This window comes from Nicotiana tabacum, chromosome 23 (genome assembly GCF_000715075.1).
Source record: "Nicotiana tabacum cultivar K326 chromosome 23, ASM71507v2, whole genome shotgun sequence".
In the NCBI taxonomy this organism is placed as follows: domain Eukaryota; kingdom Viridiplantae; phylum Streptophyta; class Magnoliopsida; order Solanales; family Solanaceae; genus Nicotiana; species Nicotiana tabacum.
In genome coordinates this window covers 31,772,904-31,797,909 of record NC_134102.1, presented here as the reverse complement: position 1 = coordinate 31,797,909, position 25,006 = coordinate 31,772,904, and the positions used below count along the sequence as shown (strand labels likewise).

General features: G+C 37.8%; 1 protein-coding gene and 1 pseudogene across 1 annotated transcript; both read left to right on the top strand.

Annotated features, from left to right (window-relative positions):
- Window positions 1–2,011: 2,011 nt before the first annotated feature.
- Window positions 2,012–6,870, top strand: LOC107787616 (uncharacterized). The gene is made up of 7 exons (XM_075245564.1): window positions 2,012–2,153; window positions 2,245–2,457; window positions 2,642–2,734; window positions 2,822–2,923; window positions 3,896–4,282; window positions 5,041–5,101; window positions 6,725–6,870. Exons 3-7 carry the CDS (start codon window positions 2,732–2,734, stop codon window positions 6,868–6,870), a joined length of 699 nt encoding a protein of 232 aa, XP_075101665.1. The 5' UTR covers window positions 2,012–2,153; window positions 2,245–2,457; window positions 2,642–2,731.
- A 1,537-nt stretch (window positions 6,871–8,407) lies between these two features.
- Window positions 8,408–22,515, top strand: LOC107768992 (transcription factor MYB17-like; annotated as a pseudogene).
- Window positions 22,516–25,006: the final 2,491 nt, after the last annotated feature.

Genomic DNA, 25,006 nt, shown 5'->3' with positions numbered 1-25,006 from the left:
TTTGATGGTGCTTCGGTGCCTAAAAAAAAGAAAAAGAAAAATGAGAACAAGAGTAAACAAAAAGAAAAATGCAAGAGAAAGGGAGTTCTTGAGATAGGTTTCGCACTACAAAAAAACGCTAAATTTGCGGAGGTTTTATTGCGGCGGTTACTATAACCTCCGCAGTTTATATCAAATTGTAGGGGTTTATTTACCCCCGCAAATATATTATATTTACGGCGGTCAGTAACCTCCGCAAACCTAAAAAGAAATAGCGCCCACTAACCCCAATGTTTTCCTCGTTTTTTAGTCCTTTCCCTCTCTTTTATTCCCAAATTTCTATGTGCCGGAGTAAAATAGCGCCCACTAACCCCTTTCTTATTTCACCTACCCTTCAAATTAAAAAACCCTTTTTCATTCCCAAACCCCTTTCTCATTCTCCGATTTCTTAAACTTTTCTTACAAAATTATCTCATGCTTGCTTGAAATATTGTACGTATGTCTGTCTGTCATAGCTTCTCTGCTCAAGCCCGTGTAGTGCTCTAGAAATTCAAATTCCTCTTTTGATTTTGCTCTCTGCTTTGATTTTCCTCTTTTATAAAATCAGCCTCGAAAGCTATCAACCCAGAAAACTTCAGATCTATCAATCAGTTGGATGTAAGTTTATTTGATTTTGCTCTTTCATACAAATTCCTCTTCACAACAAGGTTCGAAAAGATCTGAAGGTCCCAATCCTTTGATTTTGCATTTTTGTAAATTAACCTAGAAAGCTTTCTTCATGCATGTGAGTTTTAAGTTTATTTTCTTTGTTAATTTGTGTTTTCCCTTTTCTAATTTTTTCTCTTTCTTTCATCTTGATGTTTTTTGATTCTCAACAGAAAGGAGCAGAAATTTGGTAGAATCGGTGTATTTTGAAGAAGGATATAACACGCTTTGTTGAATTCGAGATGTAAGTCCTCTTTCTCCTTTGGCATTAGGTATTATAGATTCTAAAATTTAGATTTTTTCTGTATTTTGTAGGTTAATTTTTGTGATTTGGATCTTAATTAAAATATTTCCTTTTGCATGTGTATTTTTGAACTCCTGGGGACCTTCAGAGAAGACGCAATTGCCACTGGCTCCTCTTTTTGCTCTGCGTTGTGTTTGAATCAGTCTCAAGGTACTATTTTAGTACTGTTCAAAGAGCACAACTAAAGTAGAAACAGGTTTTTAGTTTTCTTCATAGTGTTGAATATTAATTTTTTTTTCTTTCCAGATTCAAATTCGGTTTGTTGTATATGTGTTTGAAAACTATTTTTCTGGAGTTGCAATTTAATTGGTGATGTTTACAAATATGCAGTTTTCGAAATGTGTTATTTCTGGGAATTATAATTTAATATGAGTTTACAATTTGGTTTCTGCAAGTTCCGAACTGGCTGTATGTATAATATATTTATTATTTTCGGGGTTTAAAGTTGGGGAATGCGGTATTTTGATGCTATATTTCTTGTTCTATTCACTGAATAAGGATTTCCTGCTTGGAATTTAGTTGGTAAATACTTGAACAGACAACGAGGATACTGTCCATATCTATAACAACGAGGATACTTCTGCTTGGATGTATTCTTGGTGTAATAACTAGAAAAATAACATAAACTGTTATTACCGATTTAATCGAACTGATATTGTAAGAAAATTTACACTGTCCATATATATAATTTAAACTCTATTAACGAATCATGTCGCTTTAGTTTTTTCATATCTGTACAAGCCAGAGCTAGTGACAAATACAATGGAAAATAACCCCAAAATCCATTTTATGTGATATATATTTTTTATTAGTTTGTTAGAAAAAGAGAAAGGATAGTAAAAGAGAAAAGATCAAAGTAAAGAGTTTAAAGGATAGATGAAGACTGTCTGTCTATTGAAAGAATTGGAAAATATTTTTTTTTCTTCTAGTTCAAGCTTCCTACTATGTAATATAATCTGATCTCTGGATTTCTCCTTTTAAGTAAAGAGAGCGTATTGTGGTTGATTTTGATGACACAGATTCTCCCATTGGTGAAGGACAAGGCGTTCTTGCAGGCTTTTGTGAAATTTTAGCAACTGACTGCTCCATTTTTCCAATTCACTTTGAGAAATGGTCGGATTTACCTGTGACAATCTTCAATCGTTGTTATGATCGATTTATAAAGGTATTTTTGAGGCATACAATATCTCGGTTTTATGTCATTAGATTTTATATTTGCATGTAATAATTATCTAACCATTGGTTTATTCTTGAAGCCACGATTTTGTTTTCGGACAACTGAGTCAAATGCAAGACGATATGTTTATAATTCTATGTGTAAGAAGTGGGGCGCAAAAAGGCTAAAGTTGTTTGATAAGGTCTATGATCCACTTAAGAGCAGAGCTGACATAATGGATAGCGTTCCATTGGGAATTTCACCGGATCAATAAATTTTTTATGTTGATTACCGCTTTAAAGAAAAGACACAGGTATTTATTTCAAAGAGAGACTGTATTCTTCAAAACTCAAAATGAGTCACCTAAATTCATGGGAATTGAACAGTCTTCCTTCTCTTGGTATCATTTGTGCCTTTGTTCTTTTGTTAAACAAATATTATGATTTTACAAGTATACAATAGGCAAGTATGTGTAATTCGTGGTATCTTTTTGTAAGAAAATTTGTAAAAGAAATGCTGAAATTCGGAAGAAACAAATTATTTCACATATCGGTGGCTCCAAACCTAACTCCAGAAGAAGGGATGAAATGGTATTGATTCATTTTGAATACTTTAATTAAACGAGCAACTATTCTTAGTTAGGCAAGTTAATGCGACTTTAACTTTTTCATTTATAGATGGCTGAGACTGGACAAAAGCCTGAACGAGGACAACTTTATCTCGTTACACATAGGAATGAAGATGGATCATATGTTAATGAGGCGGCAAAAGAGATATGTGTAAGTTTTTAACTTTTTCCATCAAATTTGCAATCATTTAGTACCTAGTAATCAGTGACAGTGCTTGGATTCCACTACGAAAGTCAGAAATGATAAGAAAGTAAACCTTTTCAATTGATTTTGACATGAAAGTTGTTCATGCTCGGGTACTGTACTTTCAGGATTAATCCACTTTTTATCCAGATCTGAATATTTGGGTGAATAAAGAAAATTTCGTCAAATAATGGCTTCGTTGATGTTATTATGTGATATATTCTTTATATTTTAAGAAAAAATGGTTACCAAGATTGAGTGAATAAATGTTGAGTTACTGGTGCATTACTGAAAATATTATCTCAGTAATACAAATTGTTTGCATAAGATATAAACTAACAAATTCAACTTCTGCCTAAACAAAAGCTGAAATTTTTTTCCAGAAGCATCTGAATCTTACCAAAGTTTTAGATGAAAACTTTAGGTTGATTGAAAATCGTGGTCGAAATGTTGTTGTTGTTTGTTATTAGTATGATTTTGTCATGTCTTGGAAAGTATTAAAGTTTAGCTACCTAAGTCAGTTATTGACGGTTTTGTGCTCAAATATAGAAACATTGACTTAGCTCAAAAGCAAAGTGTCCTCTTTCAACAAATTATTATTAGTAAAATGAAGGAGAAAACACCATCTGATAGATTAATGGCTGCGAAAACACCATCTGTACATCTGTCAAAGATCCAAAACTGAATGCATAACCTTCTATATGAGGCAAATTGATTAGTAAAATGAAGGAGAAAACACCATCTGATAGATTAATGGCTGCGAAAACACCATTTGATACATCTGCCAAAGATCCAAAACTGAATGCATAACCTTCTATATGAGGCAAATTGATCTTGTTCAGAAGTTGGATATTCTTCTTCTCTTGTTATTCTTTTTTAATAACTTATCAATCACTGATTGAAGGTAGTACACTGACTTTTGGTGTGTAATGTATTTAGGAAAAAATTGAACTAGCATTGAGCCAAAGCACCGTGGATGAGTCGAAAATTTCGCCAAATGATGCCATTGGTAAGGTGTTGGGAAAAGAGCACTCTGGAAGGGTAAGGTGCTTGGGATTAGGAGTTGTTCCTGGCAGAGCGTTTAGACAAACAAGACCTCGTTATAATGATTTGAATGCTTCAAGTTATAATAACGGTTCATGTTCTTCCCAATGCCAAGAGAAGTACAATCAAATGTTGAATGCTCACAATCAAAGCCAAGAGAACTACAGAGAAATGATGAATGTTAACACCCAAATGATGAATGCTTTTAAGGCATATATGATAATGAAAGTAGGGAGGATACCTGAAGAATTTGCAGGAATCTTTGTTTCTCCTCATTCAACGGTAAGAAAAGTTCATAACTTTCTTATTTAATTTAACTTTTGTGCTATGTGGTGTTTGACTCTTTTTCTCACTTTCTTCACTCTTATATCTACACATACATTCTCATCAAATGTGCATTTTTTTATCTTTCATGAATTAGCACACAAGACATCAGCCTATCCCCTATTCCATTTCTTGATTTGAAAGAAGTAGATTCTTGATTTTTCCTTTTTATGGGCGCCTTCAAGCAAACATCAAGAAGTTTTCTATACAATCCAAATATAAGTACATATTCAGAATCTGAATTCTTATGTGACTACAAAAGCTAAGTTTTTGTAAGGTTCTGTTGCTTCCTTGAATGGTCTGTGATATACATATATATGTTTTATATGAATAATATCAAATGTGTAATTCTGTTGCTTCCTTGAATGGTCCGTGATATACATATATATATATGTTTTATATGAATAATATCAAATGTGTAAGTACTGAAAAACTGAAATGTATTAAAATTTCAAACTAAACTTATTTAGTATGGCCAGTTCTGTTTCGATCTAGAAGTGAAATTACCTTCTTGAACTTTGTAACAGCAACATCAGCCACCATTTCAATTTCCATAGGGGACTTATTTATCTCTAAATGTCCCTGTTACTTTTGAAGTTAGATCGGGAGGAAAGTAATTCTTGAAGTTACTGATACTTGACTTAAGCTAAGTGATTATTAATTAGGATATTGTTGAGGTACTTTTCGTTAATTATATTTTATTTTAATTTTTTTAGCCAAGAGATGCGGCTAGCGGATCCATTTCACCCATGGATGTAAGAAGATCATCTGGTGGAAGTAATCCTAACGACAACCATTGAAGTTGCTTTCAAATGTATCGTACTCCATTGAATGGTCATAGGAGATCTTTTGTCCATAATAGTTAGAGTAGATGTTCTGTTTAAAGTTTGTTTTAAGACTAACTATAATACTGATGTTTTGTGTTTAATTGACGGAATAGTTGTGTTTAAAGTAAGTTTTTGAGACTAATGATAATTTACTTTAATGTAGTTTATTAATATATTGATGTTACTTGATTTTATATAATCTGATGATGCTTCATTATATTAACATAATTGAAATTGGATCATTTATGGGTATAACAATTGCCAAAAAAATAAATTCAATGAATAACAGATGTTATAATTGCTGCAATTTAATATATAATAATATTGTGTTTAAACTTGCAGGGGTTAAATAAAAATATTGTAGGGGTTTTGACTGCCGCTATTCTTTTATACGTGTGTTCTTAAAAAGTTAAACTATCGAATTGCGGAGGTTAGACTGCCGCTAAATTTCCGCCGCTATATGATAACGGCGGTCTCCGAAAAAACCCCCGCAAATTGATTGCGGCAAACATTATTGCGGGGGGTTTTGGAAACCGCCGTAATAACAAATTGCGGAGGTTACTGACCGCCGCAATATGTAAATAAAACCGCTGCAAATTAAGTATTTTTTTATAGTGTCGGTTGAAGATAATGATGTCTGCTATGAGACGAGGCCAAAAAAATGTTAATTATTCTTGTTAATGAGGTTCTACTATTTATAAGTTTGTTGAGGCGGCAGAAGTATAAATCTTTTAATGGGACTCAAATTAGACTTTTCTAGTATGACCTAAATTAAATTTGGAGGAGTTAAGTTGCTGTTGACAATTCAGAATCCTTGGGTTCATATGACTCTCTTTTTTTGTTTTTTGTTTTTTGGCGTTATCTGTTAGAGGGATTGAGTCGTCTATTATTATTTTTTTTAAAACCAAAATGTTATCTAAAGCAGCCATAGAATTGGTTAATTTTGTTGTCACGCATTAGTTGCCATGCATTATGATTAATTTCAAATATATTGGATTAATGTATACTTCAAGTCAAGTCTTTAAAACTATAAATGTCGACAAGACTTGAAGTAGGGGGAATTTGTAGACATATAAAATTTATTGGGTCTAATTCATACAAAATTTGAATTAAATTCAATTGGGTTAAATAATTAATTTGGACTTTACAAATAAATTAATCCATTTTATTATTTTAAGCCCAAGGTCCATTTTATCTTAAGGCCCAGACTCATGCCATGTATCAAGTGACATGGCATATCCAGTCAAACTCAAAGCCAACAAGATGACGCCACGTGTGCAATGTGGCAATTCCAGTCTAAAACAGTGACCAATTAAGAGTTGCCAAGTGTCTAAAATGACATGTCTTGGCCAATCACAAGCAAGCTTATGACATAGCTTATGTGATAAGTTTGATGACTCACATGAGCCAATCAGAATCAAGCAAAAGAGTTCATGTGTAATTGGACTGTCCATCCTCTGCCACTATAAATAGAGGGGTTACATAACTCTCTAGGGGCATGGAGGTCGAGTTGGGGATTGATCTCATAAATATTTATCAATAAAATCTCTTTTTCATATTATTTTTGTTGCAGTTTATTTTCCGTACGATGAAAATTTGTTGCGAACAATCATGCAAGCTCTTGCGGTTTCTGCAGTCATGCCTGGAGCGGATTTACTGAGGAAGCTTAAACTGCTTTTCACTTTCATTCCCACTGGTCTACTTCTCTCTCTCCTGTAAATATATAGACATACATGTATCTATATATTCCTATTATTATTTTAAAACATTTTAAGCTGATTTCAATTGAATATAATGCATGGTATTGCATTGTTATGGTTTTTTTTTCTCTCTCTCTCGCTCAACCCGTGCATTAAACCCCAAAAGCTTATTCTGCTTTAGTATCTCTTATCAAATTAAATTCCCAAACCTCTGATTTTGGTAAACAAGATCTGAAATGGAGGCAAACAGTTAATGCAACTTTGTTCTCTATTGTTCCTCATTCAATTTTTTTCGTTTCCTATGGCCTGCAAATACATTTATCTGCACTAGTAAATCTAGGTCCGTCCAAAAGGTGCTAATTTTATATACACGATCGAACACGAAATTTAAAATGTTAATTTGACCTATACGCAGATTTTAGAAAAAAGTAAATTTGGCTCATAGATTATATTAGAGTACTAAAATAATGGTACGTAAGCATTACGTGATTTGGTTGAAATTTAAAAAAAGAAAATAGTATTTGAAGTTGGAGTTGAGTTTGAAAAAATACTCTGCAACTTATAAAATAGAAGTTGCATAGAAATAAAATGGTCTTGTACATTTTACAATGTATCAAAGTGGAGATAGTCTTACTTCCCCATTTCATTTTAAGAAAGAAAGAGTTGTTTTTTAGAACTTGTGGGTTTATACATAGCATGTTATTTGTGCGACTACAAAAACATGCAGTTTACAACTTGTTTGGATGGTTATTACATATTGTATTTTATCGTATTGTTACTTAAAAAATACAATATTTGTTTTGATTGTTACTTAAATTTTATTATATCGTATCGTTTGAATCTGTCATTACGTAACGATGAAAAATACCACTTTATGGAACAACCGATTTAGTGTGGTCGCATTATTTTCCTCTTATTTTGCCCAATTTTATTATTAAATAATCCTATTTTATCCTTTACCCTATCTTTTTACATAATAATATTAGCTCGTACTTTACTTTTTCTTTATAATATTATAAGTTTATTCTACATAGTGTTGGTGCATGACATCATGAAACGACGACAAATAATACAATCTATCAAAATATTGTATACATTAAAACGATACCGTATAATATAATACGATACATTATGAAATGATACATAACTACCGTCTAAACAAGTTGTTAGAGTAGAATGGGTTGTTAATTGTTTTTAAACATGGAAAGATGAGTAAAAGGGATTGTTAATTGTTTTTATATATAGAAAAATGACATTCATTAAAAAGAAAAGAGTGCGGTATAAAATGAAACATAAGATTCAGAATTAGTATATAAATTGAAAACATATAATAGTAGTATATAGAAATCATATCATGGCATTAAATGTGTAGCCGGCTAAGGACATGCTGGTGCTTTCCTGCTGCTATCTGAGCTGAGGCTACAACTCGTACTGCTTACTGCATTTGACAAGTCAATATTTCTACGTTTACCTCATCTCTTCCTAGAAAGACTCATTTTTTATAGCTTAAAGACATACAAATAGAGAGAAAATGTGAATGTATTATGCATATATATATGAGAGAGAGAGGAGAATGGGGAGATAAGAAAGGAGGATGGACACATGAGGAGGATCACAAGCTCGTTGAATTTATTAACAACAATGGTCTTGTTCCCTACCTAGGCTTGCAAGTTTCAAAAAACTATTCTCTTTTATGTTTATATTTTTATCTCCATTGTAAGAAGAAGTAACTCTTTTTCACGACAGTAATATCCAGATTAGCTCGTACGGACCTCTATTAGCCGCGCCTTTGCGCCCAAAACACCACCATATATATATATATATATATATATATATATATATATATATATATATATATATATATATGTTAAAAATTCATTAAATATTTAACCATGAACCTAGTTATTAGCTTGAAATCCTTGTAGAAATTCATAAACATACTTTCGATTTTATTCCGCCTCAGCAAGAATATCATACTTTTTTACTTAGAAACGATTTAACTTTAAACTTTTCAATTATACCTTTAATGAGATGATTTATAACCACAGAAATATCTATGACTTGATTTAGATTACAAGTTTCAAAAGTTTATGTCCTGCCCTTTCAAACACCACCATGTCGCAGGGATTAGTATTTTTTGCCTCCATCAATTGTATAGTTTGACTTTATATTTTAATTAAATTAATTAAATATTCATGATTTAACTCAATCTCATTGACGGGTGCTGGGAATACGACTTGTATTTTTGAAGGATCCGAACACGGAATTTGTTCCAATATAACCTGTTTAGGTCTCTTTGCTATTTCATTGATTCAAGTTCATGAATTGTGTTGACAACAGTAATTTCCCCCATCCTGGAAATTTTGTGGAAGCCTATACACATAAGCAGTGTTACACCTTTTTCTAAATGCCTTTGACCTAATGATGATTTAGGGATTAAAGTGTTCTCACCTGTGAAGATTGATATTGTAATTTTTCCATTTCATAAGGTCTTCTTCGATGTGGTAAAAGTTGCCGACTTCGATGGGCGAATTATCTGAGGCCAAACATCAAACGAGGTCCATTTAGCCGGAAGGAAGAGGAGCTTGTCATACATTTACATGCCATTCTTGGCAACAGGTTAATTTGCTGTCATTATTTTATAATGTAGTCATGACTTTTGTCTAAGCATACTCAATAACACTCATTCTCACTGCCTTATCATGGCATGAACTGGCATATGAGAAACAACAATAAAAACAACAAACCCAGTGAATTTCCACATGTGGGGTATAGGGAGGGTAAGATGTACACAACCTTACCCCTACCTTTAGAAGAGTAAAGATGTTGTTTCCGATAGACCCTCGGCTAAAGAAAGGATGAAAGGAAGTGAAGGCAGTAACTATTAACAACAACAAGATAAAAACGAAGATCGAAGCCAGGACAACAATTATACGCTTGGTAGTAATAACAATCTAAGAATAAAAGACAACATACTAATACTAATGCTATCAAACGGAGAGTACAAGGGGAAACACTCGACTACCTACTAGCCTACTACCCTAATCCTCGATCTCCACACCCTCTTATCAAGGGTCATGTCCTCAGCAGCTCCAGCTGCACCATGTCTCGCCTAATCACCTCTCCCCACGACTTCTTTGGTCTACCTATACCCCTCCTCATACCCCCAAGGCTAACTTCTCACACCTCCTAACAAGGGCTTTTGTGCTTCTCCTCTTACCATGACCGAACCATCTCAACTTCGCCTCCCGCATCTTATCCTCCACGGGAGCCACACCTACCTTATCCCGAATGACTTCATTCCTAATCTTATCTAACCTAATATGCCCACACATCCATCTCAACATCCTCATCTCCGCTACGTTCATCTTCTAGACATGAGAGTTCTTTACCAGCCAACACTCTGCTTCATACAACATAGTCGGTCTAACCACTACTTTGTAGAACTTACCTTTAAATTTCAGTGGTACATTCTTATCACACAACACACCAGAAGCTAGCCTTCATCCATCCTGCTTCGATGCGATGCGTAACTTCCTCATCAATCTCTCTATTACCTTGTATTATTGAACCAAGGTACTTAAAACTACCTCTCCTCGGGATGACTTGTGTATCAAGCCTCACATCCATGTCTGCTTCCTGGGTAATGTCACTAAACTTGCACTCCAAATACTCCGTCTTAGTCTTGCTCAACTTGAAATATTTAGACTCAAGAGTCTATCTTCAAACCTCCAGTCTCTCGTTAACACCACCCCGTGTCTCGTCAAATTAGAACTATATCATCTGCAAATAACATACCCCATGATACCTCCCTTTGAATGTATCACGTCAATGCGTCCATCACCAAGGGAAATAAAAACGGGCTAAGGACGGATCCCTGATGCAACACCATCTCCACTGGAAGTGACTTGAGTCTCCTCCAACTGTCCTCACCCGTGTCTTAGATCCATCATACATGTCCTTAATCACCCTAATATACGCTACATGTACACCTTTAGCCTCCAAACACCTCCATAGTACTTCTCTCGGGACGTTGCCGTATGCTTTCTCTAGATTAATGAACACCATATGCAAACCCTTTTTCATTGTCCTATATTGCTCTACTAATCTTCTCACAACTGGCATTTGAGAAACTGAACCCTGCATTTTAAGGCAAAAAATCTTGACCATTGCAAAATTTTTGTTTCTTTTTGGCTACCTATGTTTGCAGCTGAGGGTTGAACTATATAGGTGCAACTAGCACATAATTTCCTGTCTTTCTAAAGATTTTCACCTTGTGTTTACACCATTTGATATATTGAAATTTTGCTAGCGTTCGGACATAGATTTAATTGAAACTTGAAAAAGAGTTTTTTAAGTTATGTTGAAAAATATTTTTTGAAAGTTGAAGTTGTGTTTGGACATGCATTTTATTTGAAGAAAAGTTAAAGTTTTGAACTTGAAAATTTTTGAAATTATTTCCCCAAAACATGATCATATTTCATAAACAAATAATGTTTTTAATTTTTTTTTTTGAAAAAATAAAGCCAAAATCTATAGCTAAACGGGAGCTTTATCTAGTACATTCATTTGACTGGAATTCTATATCTCTTCATTTCTTCTTTGTCTGCTTGTTGAACATTTGCTGTTGTATTCTGTAAAATGTGGTAAGCAACTAGAATTCTGTTCATTCTTCGGACTCTTTTGTTATAAGTTACTAATTTTATTTTCTAGTATTCAAATTGTCACGATCCGAAAATTCCACCATCGGGACCGTGATGACGCCTAACATTTCACTTGCTAGACAAGCCAATGTTAGAATAGTTTATCTATTTTTTAACAGTTAAAATTAAATAATAATAAAAAAACTAAAATAGCTGAAATAACTTCTAAAGTAAAGTGCGGAAAACCATAACAACTGAAATATCTAATACAGCCCCGAATTCGGTGTCACAAGTGCACGAGCTACTAGAAGTTCTACAGATAGAGTCTGAAATAAATACAAATATTTCGAATGAAATGAACATTAAAAGAGGAAAGAGGAAGGGGACTTCAATATCTGCGGACGTCAACAGATCTACCTCAAGTCTCCGAATGATAATCCGAGCTAGTGCACCTCATGCACAGATAGGACCAGTACCAAAATCTGCACAAGAAGTGCAGAGTGTAGTATGAGTACAACCGATCCAATGTACTCCGTAAGTATCGATCCTAACCTCGACGATGTAGTGACGAGGCTATGACAGGACACTCACGTAATTAAACCTGTACAACATAAATATATGTACCAAACAATAACAAAATAGAGATTTAATATGTACAGTTGGGAGGGGACATGTGAAAGGGAAAAAAAATATGATAACTACAACAGGAATGACAACACAAGACAGTCAATCAAATCATCAACCAAGGAGGACAGATAACATACGATATGAAAATGGCACGGCATCACTCTTCGTGATTTTACTCTCATCCTTACCATGAAATGGCACGGCATCACCCTTCGTGCTTTTACTCTCGCTCTCACCATGTAACATTGGCACAGAATCGTCCTTCGTGCTTTAATTCTCTTTCTCACCGTATTTTAATAAGTAAATAAAGTAATAAAATAAAACGACATCCCCCTTCGTGCTTTAACACTCTCCCTTACCATGTCGTAATAAATATACAAATTCGGGAGCTAAATAATGTAAAGGATGTACTTCACGTCAATTATGATTCCAAAATACCAAACCTCAACTTCCAAAATACTCAACCATTACTAATTAATCCATAAATACGGAAGGAACGATCAAATAGTAATAATCTAATCTAAGCATGAATGTCATAATTAAAGCGGCAATAAATCACAAGGAAACAAGTTCTACCCGCATGCTTTAACCCAATAACAACGCATAAGTACTCGTCACCTCACATATACGTTGTACCCATATATTAAACATGTAGCAAATAGGAAAGCAAGTCCTAATTCCTCAAGTCAAGGGTTAACCACGCCACTTACCTCGCTCCGCAACAAATTCAAAGTTCAACTACGGCCTTGCCTTTCGAACAAGCCTCCGAACCAACCAAATCTAGAAAATTATCAACCAAACGGTTCAAAATAAACCTTAGAAACTACCCACGAATAAAAGAGGTTCAATTTAGATCATTTTTAAAAAAGTCAACAAAAGCCACCCTCTACCCCGGTTGGTCAAAACCCGAGGTTCAAACCAAAACCCGATCACCCATTCACCCCCGAGACCGATTATGTAATTCAAATCGAAATCCGACCTCAATTCGAGGTCTAAATCTAATTTTACAAAAATTCATAATTCTACCAAAATCCCTAATTTCTACCATGAAAATCCTAGATTTAATGTTGAAATCTTATGGAATATAATGGGTAATTGAAAGAAGGTAGATTAAAGTCACTTACCAATGAATTAAGGAAGAAAAGCTATTGGAAAAATCGTCTCTAGGGTGTTTAGGATTGAGAATTTGAGAGAATGAGCTAAAATCCCGTTTTTCTCAACTCTTGTACAGGCGCAGATATCGCAATTGCGAACCCCACAAATGCGAGAATAGCTTCGCAAATGCGAAGAAACTCACATCTCTGCTATCATCGCATTTGCGAACTCTGGGACTCCGCAAATACGACCTTTTGATCGCAAATGCAATCTATTGCTGACCTAGCCCCTCTTCGCAAATGAGAAGGAATGGTTCGCAAATGCGAATACTGACCTTGCGATTGCGAGATCATAGACTTGCACCAGAACCAGATGCACCAGCTATTTTCCTAAGTCCAAAACCACTCTAAAACCTATCCGAAACTCACCCGAGCCCTCGGGGCTCCAAACCAAACACGCACACAAGTCCAAAAATATCATATGAACTCGCTCGCGTGATCAAAACACCAAAATAACACCTAGAACTACGAATCATACACTAAAACGAATGCAATTTTTAATGAAACTTAAGAACTTTCAATATTTTAACCGGACATACGAATTACGTCAAATCAACTCCGTTTTGCACCAAAATTTGCAAACAAATCATAAATACAGTAATGAACATATACCAAGTTTCGAAATCAAAATTCAGACCCGGTAGCAACAAAGTCACACTTCGGTCAAATTTATTAATTCTGTAAACCATTAAGCTTCTAGTTTTCAATAAATTACCATAATTCGAGCTAGAGACTTCCGAATTCGATTCCGGGCATACACCCAAGTCCGAAATCACAATACAGACCCACCGAGATCGTCAAAACACTGATCTGGGTCCGTTTGCTCGAAACGTTGACCGAAGTCAACTCAAATAAGTTTTAAGGCAAAATTTTATATTTTTGTCAAATTTTCACACAAAACCTTTCGAGAAAATACTCGCACTGCGCACGCAAATTAAGGAAGGCTAAATGGAGCTATTCAGGATTTCGAAACACATAATTCAAGGTTAAAACTACAAATGACCTATCGGGTCATCATATTATCCACATCTAAAACAAACGTTCATCCTCGAACGGACATAGAAAAGTACATGGACTGGTGAAAAGGTATGGATATCTACTCCACATGTCCGACTCGGACTCCCAAGTGGATGCCTCTATCGACTGACCTCTCCACTGCACTCGAACTGAAGAATAACTCTTAGACCTCAACTGCCGGACCTGCGGGGCTAGAATGGTCATCGACTTCTCCTCTTAAATCGAATCCTTATCCAATTGGACTGAGCTGAAATTTAACACATGGGATGAATCACCACGATACTTCCAGAGCATGGACACATGGAACACCGGATGGACTGATGATAAACTAGGTGGCAATGCGAGCTTGAAGGCCACCTCACCCACTCTCTGAAGAATCTCAAAGGGTTCGATATACCTAGGGCTCAACTTGCCCCTCTTTCCGAACCTCATCACACCCTTCATGGATGAAACCCGGAGCAACACCCTCTCTCCAAACATGAATGAAACATCACTAACACTACAGTCGACATAACTCTTCTGCCTAGACTGAGCGGTGCAAAGTCGATCCTGAATAATCTTGACCTTATCCAAGGCATCCTGTACCAAATCTATACCCATCCAACTGGAGAACGGCACCTCCTCCCATATAATGCATCATACAGAGCTATATGAATGCTCGACTGGTAGCTGTTGTTGTAGGTAAACTCCGCAAGTGGCAAGAACTGATCCCAAGAACCCCTGAAGTCCATAACATAATCGCAAAACATATCCTCTAATATCTGAATAGTGCGCTAGGACTGTCCGTCCGTCTGGGGATGAAGTGTTGTGCTCAACTCAACCTGTGTGCCCAACTCACGCTATACGATCCTCCAGAAGTGTGAGGTGAACTGCGTACCTCGATCAGAAATGATAGACACAGGCACACTGTGAAGACGGACGATCTCGCGGTTGTAGATCTCAGCTAACCGCTCTGAAGAATAAGTAACTGTCACATGAATGAAATGTGCCGACTTGGTCAACCTATCCACAATGACCCATACCACGTCGAACTTCTTCTGAGTCCGTGGGAGTCCAACAACAAAATCTATAATGATATGCTCCCCATTCAGGAATATCTAACTTCTGAAGCAGACCACCAGGTATCTAATTCTCGTACTTTACTTGACAATTCAGACACCGAGCTACATGTGAAACTATATCCTTTTTCATCCTCCTTCACCAATAATGCTGCCGCAAGTCCTGATACATCTTGGCGGCACCCGGATGAATAAAATACCAGGAACTGTGGGCCTCCTCAAGGATCAACTCACGAAACCCATCCACATTATCCACACAAATACGACACTGCATCCTCAAAACTTCATCATCTCCAACCGTAACCTGCTTGGCGTCACCGTGTCGCACTGTGTCCATAAGGACAAACAATGGGGATCTTCATACTGAGCTCTATGATACGCTCATACAAGGAAGACCGACCTATGCAAGCTAAAACACGATTGGGCTTTGAAATATCTAACCTCACAAGCTGATTGGCCAAATCCCGAACATCTGTAGCAAACGGCCTCTCACCAACTGGAATGTATGTGAGGCTGCCCATACTCTCAGCCTTTCTACTCAAGGCGTCGGCCACCACATTGGCCTTCCCGAGATGATACGAAATGGTGAAATCATAGTCTTTCAATAGCTCCAACCATCTTCTCTGCCTCAAGTTTAGATCCTTTATTTGAACAAATACTATAGACTTCGATGATCCGTGAATACCTCACACGACACGTCATAAATATAGTGCCTCCAAATCTTAAACGCATGAACAATGGCTGCCAACTCTAAGTCATGAACAGGGTAATTCTTCTCATGAACCTTCAACTGCCATCACGCGTATGCAATCACCATGCCATCCTGCATCAATTCTGCACCGAGCCCAATACGAGATGCACCACAATACACCGTGTAAGATCCTGAATCGGTAGGCAACACCAACACTGGGGCCGTAGTCAAAGTAGTCTTGAGCTTCTGAAAACTCAACTCACACTCATCCGACCATCTAAACGGGGCACCCTTCTGGATCAATCTGGTCAACGGGGTCGTTATAGATGAAAACCCCTTCACAAACCGGCGATAATAACCCGCCAAACCCAGGAAACTCCGAATCTCTATAGCTGAAGTAGGTCTAGGCCAGTTCTCAACTGCCTCAATCTTCTTGGGATCCGCCTTTATGCCCTTTTCTGATACAACATGTCCCAAAAAAGTGATTGAGTCTAACCAAAACTCACACTTTGAAAACTTGGCATATAATTGGCTATCTCTTAGAGTCTGAAGTACAATCCGAAGATGCTGCTCATGCTCCTCTCAGCCGCGGGAGTAGATCAAGATATCATCAATGAATACAATCACAAAAGAATCCAAGTAAGGCTTGAACACCCGGTTCATCAAATCCATGAATGCTGCTAGGGTATTTGTCAACCCAAATGACATCACTAGGAACTCATAATGCCCATAATGAGTCCGAAAAGCTGTATTAGGAACATCGAATGCCCTAATCCTCAACTGATGGTAGCCAGACCTCAAATCAATCTTTGAAAACACTTTGGCACCTTGAAGCTAATCAAATAAGTCATCAATCCTCGGCAACGGATACTTGTTCTTGATAGTGACTTTGTTCAACTGCCGATAGTCTATACACATCCTCATCTACCCATCCTTATTCTTCACGAATAACACAAGAGCTCCCTAGGGCAAGACACTAGGTCTAATGAAGCCCTTATCAAGTAAATCTTGCAACTGCTCATTCAATTCCTTCAACTCAGGTGGCGCCATACGGTATGGTGGGATAAAAATGGGCTGAGTGCCCGGAGCCAAATCAATATAGAAGTCAATATATCTGTCGGGTGGCATCCCCGGCAGATCTGCAAGAAACACATCTAGAAACTCACGAACAACTGACATTGAATCCATGGAAGGAATCTCTGCACTAGAATCACGAATATAGGCCAGATAAGCTAGACATCCCTTATAGACCATACGTCGAGCCTTCACATAGGAAATAACCCTGTTGGTAGAGTGACCAGGAGTCCCTCTCCACTCTAGTCGAGGCAGCCCCGGTATGGCTAAGGTTACCGTCTTGGCGTGACAATCCAATATAGCATGATAAGGTGACAACTAATCCATACCCAAGATAACATCAAAGTCTAAACTAGTATCAAGACTCCCAATAGTAACCACACACGAGCGATAGACACGATCTACAATAATAGAATCTCCCACATACGTGGAAACCTACACAAGAGCAATCAAAGAATCACGAGGCACAACCAAATATTAGGCAAAATAGGATGACACGTAGGAATAAGTAGATCCAGATCAAACATAACTGAGACATCTCTATGGCAAACAAGAGCAATACCTATGATAACGGCATCAGATGACTCGGCCTCGGGCCTAGCTGGGAAAGCATAACATCGGGGCTGGGCCCTACCACTCTAAACTACGTTGCTGGGTTGGTCTCTAGCTGGCTGGCTTCCACCTCTAACGGCATGACCTCCACCTCTAATAGCTTGACTTATGCCTCTAGCTGCCTGACCCCTGTCTCTAGCTAGCTGAGCGGGAAGTGGAGCAACCGGTACCGGGATCATGGCACGATAGCCCTGCTGCTGCACGCTGCCCTGTGACCTGTGACCTGTGACAAAATCTGGCAATGTGCCTCACAAGTATAACAAGCCCTTATCTGCTGTGACTGCTGACCCTAGAGCTGGCCCTGTGGACCTGAATAACCACTCTGATAGCTCTAGATCGGAGGTGCGCTAATAGGAGCTAGTGGTGCACTGTAGGCTGGCTGTCCAGAATGAGGCACGTAAGGACCACGGCTCCCTGAAGCACTATGGGACGCCTGAAGCGCTGAATGAAATGGACTGGGAGGATGACCTCAACCAAAAGCACCCCTGCCTCCAGATGAGGCATCGCTGAAACCACCGTAATGACGGGGCCTCTTATCTGACACCGGCCCCCTCTCCTGAGCACGAACCAACTCGATACATCTGGCAATATCAATAGCCATCTGGAAGGAAATATTACTCCCTGTCTCCTTGGCCATCTGAAGCCTAAGAGTGTAAGTGATCCCATTAATAAATCTCCTCGCTCGCTTCTTCTCAGTAGGAAGCAAGATAGTGGCATGGCGAGCTAAGTCCACAAATCGAGTCTCGTACTGAGAGACAGTCATACCACCCTACTGAAGTCGCTCAAACTGCCTGCGATACTCCTCTCTCATGGTGACAAGGATGAATTTCTCTAGAAATAGCTGTGAGAACTGATCCCAGGTAAGTGCAGGCGACCCAACTGGTCTAGTAAACATATAATCTCTCCACCATCTTCGGGAGGAACCAGCCAGCTGGAATGCTGCAAAATTGACCCCATTGGTCTCAACTATACCCATGTTCCATAGCACCTCATGGCAACGGTCCAGAAAATCTTGTGGGTACTCAGAAGATGCACCACTAAAATGAACAGGATAGAGCTTGATGAACTTATCCAACCTCAACATAGCCTTAGAAGATAAAGCGGGCCTATTACCGGCCCGTGCCGCAATAATCGGCTGAACTACCCCAACTGGCGAGGTTGTAGGAGTTTGAAACTGGGGAGCCACGTGCTCTGGAGTGTGAGTAACGAGAGTCTGTGCTCCTCCCCTAGCCCGAGAGAATACTGGTGCCACCGGGAAGGTAGCGGTCTGGGCCACACTTCCAAAAGGCCCACCAAACGGACTAGAGCCTCCTGAAGTACTAGAGTGGCTATGAACCCCTCCAGGACCTGAGCTGGCCCAACAGGTACAGACTTGGCTGGAACCTCCTCATCAAAATCTACCCGAGGCTCCACTGCTAGTGCTGTTGCTCGAGCTCTAGGTCGAGCTCTGCCTCTGCCTCGACCTCTACCCCTAGTAGTAGCTGCCACAGGGAGCTCTGACTCCTGTCCCCTGGTAGATGCAGTGCGTGTTTTCCCTGCCATTTGCGATAGAACAAGAATTGAAGGGTTCTATCATTAATGATAGAATAAAATCGCACAACAGAGTAAGAAAGAAGTGACTTCTCCTAAACTCCATAGCCTCTAGAAGATAAGTACAGACGTCTCCGTACCGATCCTACAGACTCTACTAAGCTTGCTCGTGACACGTGAGACCTAGGGAACCTAGTGCTCTGATACCAACTTGTCATGATCCGAAAATCCCACCCTCGGGACTGTGATAGCGACTAACATTTCACTTGCTAGATAAGCCAACATTAGAATAGTGACGAGGCTATGACAAGACACTCACATAATTAAACCTGTACAACATAGAAATATGTACCAAACGGTAACAAAATAGAAATTTAATATGTATAGTTGGGAGGGGACATGCGAAAGGGGGAAAGATATGATAACTACAACAGGAATGACAACACAAGACATTCAAACAAATCATCAACCAAGGAGGACAGATAACATACGATATGAAAATGGTACGACATCACTCTTTGTGCTTTTACTTTAATCCTTACCATGAAATGCTGTCATAAGAGAAATGAAATGGCACGATATCACTCTTCTTGCTTTAATTCTCTTCCCCATCATGTTTTAATCAATAAATGAAGTAATAAATGGCACGACATCACCCTTCGTGCCTTAACACTCTCCCTTACCGTGTCGTAATTAATATACAAATTCGGGAGATAAATAATGTAAAGGATGTACTTCACGTCAATTATGATTCCAAAATACCAAACCTCAACTTCCAAAATACTCAACCATTACTAATTAATCCATAAATACGGAAGGAACGATCAAATAGTAATAATCTAATCTAAGCATGGATGTCAAAAATAAAGAGGCAATAAATCACAAGGAAACAAGTTCTACCCGTATGCTTTAACCCAACAATAACGCATAAGTACTCGTCACCTCACATATACGTTGTTCCAACATATTAAACACATAAAAAATAGGCAAATAAGTCTTAATCCCTTAATTCAAGGTTAACCACGATACTTGCCTCTCTCCGCAACCAATTCAAAGTTTAACTATGGCCTTGCCTTTCGAATAAGCCTCCGGACCAACAAAATCTAGCAAATTATCAACTAAACTATTCAAAATAAGCCTTAGAAACTACCCACGAATGAAAGAGATTAAATTTAGATCATTATTTAAAAGTCAATAAAAGTCAACCCCTAGGACCGCTTGGTCAAAACCCGAGGTTCCGACCAAAATTCGATCACCCATTCACCCCCGAGCACGGTTATGTAATTCAATTCGAAATCCGGCCTCAATTCAAGGTCTAATTTCTAATTTTACAAAAATTCCTAATTCTATCCAAATTCTTAATTTCTACCATGGAAATCCCAGATTTAACGTTGAAATCTTATGAAATATAATGGGTAATTAAAAGAAGGTAGATTAGAGTCACTTAACCAATGAATTGAGGAAGAAAAAATCTTGGAAAAATCGCCTCTAGGGTGTTTAGGGTTAAGAATTTGAGAGAATGAGCTGAAATCCCGTTTTTCTCAACTTCTGTCCACGCGCATATGTCACAATTGCGACCTGGGGTTCTCAATTGCGAACCCCGCAAATGCGAGAATAGCTTCGCAAATGCGAAGAAACCCACATCTCTGCTATCATCGCATTTGCGATGATTTGTCCGCAAATGTGAACTCTAGGACTTTGCAAATGAGATCTATTGCTGACCCAACCCCTCTTCGCAAATGCGAACCTGACATGAATTTGAATGTTCGCAAATGCGAATACTGACCTCGCAATTGCGAGATCAGAGACTTGTATCAGAACCAGATGCACCAGCTATTTTTCTAAGTCCAAAACCACTGCGAAACCTATCCAAAACTCACCCGAGCCCTCGGGGCTCCAAACCAAACATGCACACAAGTCCAAAAATATCATACGAACTCCCTCGCGCTATCAAAATACCAAAATAACACCTAGAACTACGAATCGAACACCAAAACGAATAAAATTTTCAATGAAACTTAAGAACTATCAATATTTCAACCGGACGTCCGAATTACGTCAAATCAACTCCGTTTTGCACCAAATTTTGCAGACAAGTCATAAATACATTAATGAACCTATACCAAGTTTCAAAACAAAAATCCGGACCCGGTAGCAACAAAGTCAAACTTAGGTCAAATTTATTAATTCTTTAAACCTTTAAGTTACTAGTTTTCGATAAATTGCAATAATTCGAGCTAGAGACTTCTGAATTCGGGCTCGGGCATACGCCCAAGTCCCAAATCAGGATACAGACCCACCGGGACCGTCAAAATACTGATCTGAGTCCGTTTGCTCAAAACGTTGACCGAAATTAACTCAAATGAGTTTTAAAGTACTATTTCATATTTTCGTCAAATTTTCACACAAAAACCTTTCGAAAAAAACACGAACTGTGCACGCAAACCGAGAAAGGCTAAACGAAGCTATTCGGGATTTCGAAACACAGAATTGAAGGTTAAAGCTACGAATAACCTATCGGTCATCACAAAAATTGAGCCTTTGCCTAGTCTTAATGAAACTTAGTCGGCTTTATTTCACAAAATCTGCAGCAGCACTTGTACTTTCTAATAACTTTAATTTGATTACTCATGACCTGAGTCTATCCAGATGGGCTGCAATCGCGTCATAACTTCCTGGAAGGACAGATAATGAGATCAAGAACTTATGGAATACTCACCTGAAGAAGTGCCTTGTTTCGACGGGCATTGATCCTTGTACTTGCAAACCATCATCACTTTCAGCCCATCATCACATGGCACAATGGGAAAGCGCTAGGCTCCAAGCTGAAGCTCGTCTTTCTAACGAATCACACTTCTTGATTCCATCTTCAGTTGGAAGGTCTGAAAGCGATTACTTTTTGCGCATATGGAACTCTGAGATTGGAGAAGCATTTAGGAATTTCAAGAAAGTAGACAAGAATGTCCAGCCTCTCAAGTGTCCACATCTACAAATTATGGATCAACTTCAGGCATAACAACCGAAATGGACCTCAATTTTTCCAGTTTCTCAGTTGGAAGGAGAAACAAAAATTAAGATGGGGAGTGGAAGAATTGCCAACCATATACAGGAGATATCTTGCATGGATCAGACACTCCTAGCTCCCACGATTTGGAGAAAGATTCTAAATCAGCGTTGCAACTTCTTTTGGATTTCTCTAGTAACAGTGGCATGAGCTTTTTAGGGGACAGTGATACCTACAACATGTATCCTGCTTGAACTGCTATTCCATATAACATGAAGTTTGCCATCTTTAAGTAACTGTATCGCCTCGACTTTTACATCTCTCAGCTGGTTGTTTTTTAATACCTCCTGCTGCAGTAAAAGCTACTCCCTCGTTTCAATAAGATTTTCTTAGTTTGACTTGGCCAAACTTTAGTAAAGAAGAGAATACTTTTGAGATATGTGGTCTTAAATAAGCCATAACATCTATGTGGATTTAAAATTTTTTGAAACTTATGGTCTGAAACGTGTCATAGTATTTGTATGGCTATAAATGATTCTTATTATGAAAATATTGAAAGGTGTCAATCTTTTTAAACCAGACTAATAAGGAAATAGTGTCAACCTTTTTGAAACAAAGGGAATTCATGTTTTGGCTCTGTTACATATTGATCTTACCTTAAAATTTTTTAACCCTTAAAAATGTTTAGAAATCCAGGTTTTCCGGGCTCTGGCCACATGGAGAGCTCATTTTGCTAGTTTATTTTGAATAGTTAATGTTTAAACCCTAAATTTCTCTTCTTAGATGCTGCTGCATTTGGACTACTTGCCAAATATGTAGAATATACTATTTCCGGTCCAAATTATCTGTCTTTTAAGGTTTTTACACACCCCTTGACAAATACATTTGTTAGGATCGGGTTACCGGGTAGTGCGGAATTTAACCAAACAACGTTATAATGACAATAACAAAGACAATGCAAGTTGATAATAACGACAATTAAAGAAGATAAAGAAGACACAAATTTAACGTGGTTCGGTCAAGGTGACCTACGTCCACAAGCAGAGAGAAATGATTTTACTATACCAACAAAAGTATAAAAAAGAGTACAAAATTAGAGTAAATACTCTAATTAGTCCCAAATACCCCAAGAGAATAACCTCACAAGATCACTACAAAGAAAGGGTTCACACAAGTATTTCCCAACACTCACTCTCTTACAAAATACTCTATAATGAAACAAAGGAGGAGAAAGAAAGACAAGAGTGAAAAGCTCTTGAATTGGTGTGTTTACAAATGAGGAAAAACTCCTCTATTTATAGCAAGAAATCCTTGGCCTAATAGTGGATATTATGTCATGGCAAATGTCATGATCCACAAATTTTATTATAGTGGATATTATGTCATGGCAAATGTCATGAAAATTTGGCCCCCACTTGAGAAGAAGCAAAATTAATGGCCATATTACAAATCTCCACCTTGGCCTAATTTCGGCTTATATATAGTAAATTTTCTCCACTTCTCCGCAAAAACCCCAATGGGAAAAATCATTCTTCATAAATGCCAATTAAGTTCAAGCAAAGCTTGAACTTGGACACTGTAAGAGGTTTTGTGAACATGTTAGCAGGATTGTCTCTAGTGTTGATCTTCTAAACAGAGACTTTTCCTTCAGCAATGGTTTCTCGGATGAAATGATACTCTATATCAATGTGCTTCGTCCTCTCATGATATATATGATCTTTAGTCAAGTGAATGATACTTTGACTATCATAGAAAATGGTAAGACCACTTTTGTGTGAACTGAGTTCCGCAAATAGACCCTTCAACCATAAGGCTTCTTTGATTGCCTCGGTCACTGCTATATATTCTGCTTCGGTAGTAAGCTACTACATGTTGTAATATAGCTTTCCAACTAATAGCGCAACCACCAATGCAAAATACATAGCCTGTCAGTGATATTTTTTTGTCAAGATCACTTGCATAATCTGAGTCTACAAAACCAACCAAAGTGTTAGTATTTATCCCAAACTCCTAACGTGTGTTTGAAGTACCCCGCAAGTATCTGAGAATCCATTTCACAACCTGCCAATGTGCTTTACCAGGGCAAGCCATATGCCGACTTACCACGCTCACTGCTTGTGAAATGTCTGGACGTGTACAAACCATTGCATACATACTACTGCAGACTGCATTGGAATAAGGAACCTGTTCCATGTACCTCTCTTCTTCCTCTGACTGCGGGGACTGAGCAGCTGATAACTTAAAATGAGCAGCAAGAGGGGTACTAACTGGTTTAGCATCTATCATGCCAAACCTCTCCAAGACTTTCTCCAAGTACTTCTTTTGGGTCAGGAATAGCATGTTGGCTTTTCGATCTCTTTTGATCTCCATGCTAAGGATTTTCTTAGCTGCTCCCAAATCTTTCATCTCAAATTCACTTATCAGTTGACTTTTCAAATTGTGAATTTCTGTTAAATCCTTAGCAGCAATGAGCATGTCATCAACATAAAGTAATAAATACACAAATGCACCATCATTTAACTTCCGGAAGTAAACGCAACTATCATACATGCTTCTCGAATAACCATGACCCAATATAAGAGAATCAAACCTTTTGTACCATTGTCTTGGAGACTGCTTTAATCCGTACAAAGATTTCTTCAACAAGCAAACATGATCTTTTTTTCCTTCAACTTCAAATCCTTCGGATTGATGCATGTATATTTATTCCTCAAGTTTGCCATGTAAGAAAGTTGTCTTAACATC

Coding starts and splice junctions, on each gene's coding strand:
- LOC107787616 (XM_075245564.1), top strand. Junction 4,283..5,040: donor TTGTTTCTCCTCATTCAACG/GTAAGAAAAGTT, acceptor TAATTTTTTTAG/CCAAGAGATGCGGCTAGCGG. Junction 5,102..6,724: donor AAGAAGATCATCTGGTGGAA/GTAATCCTAACG, acceptor TTTTTGTTGCAG/TTTATTTTCCGTACGATGAA.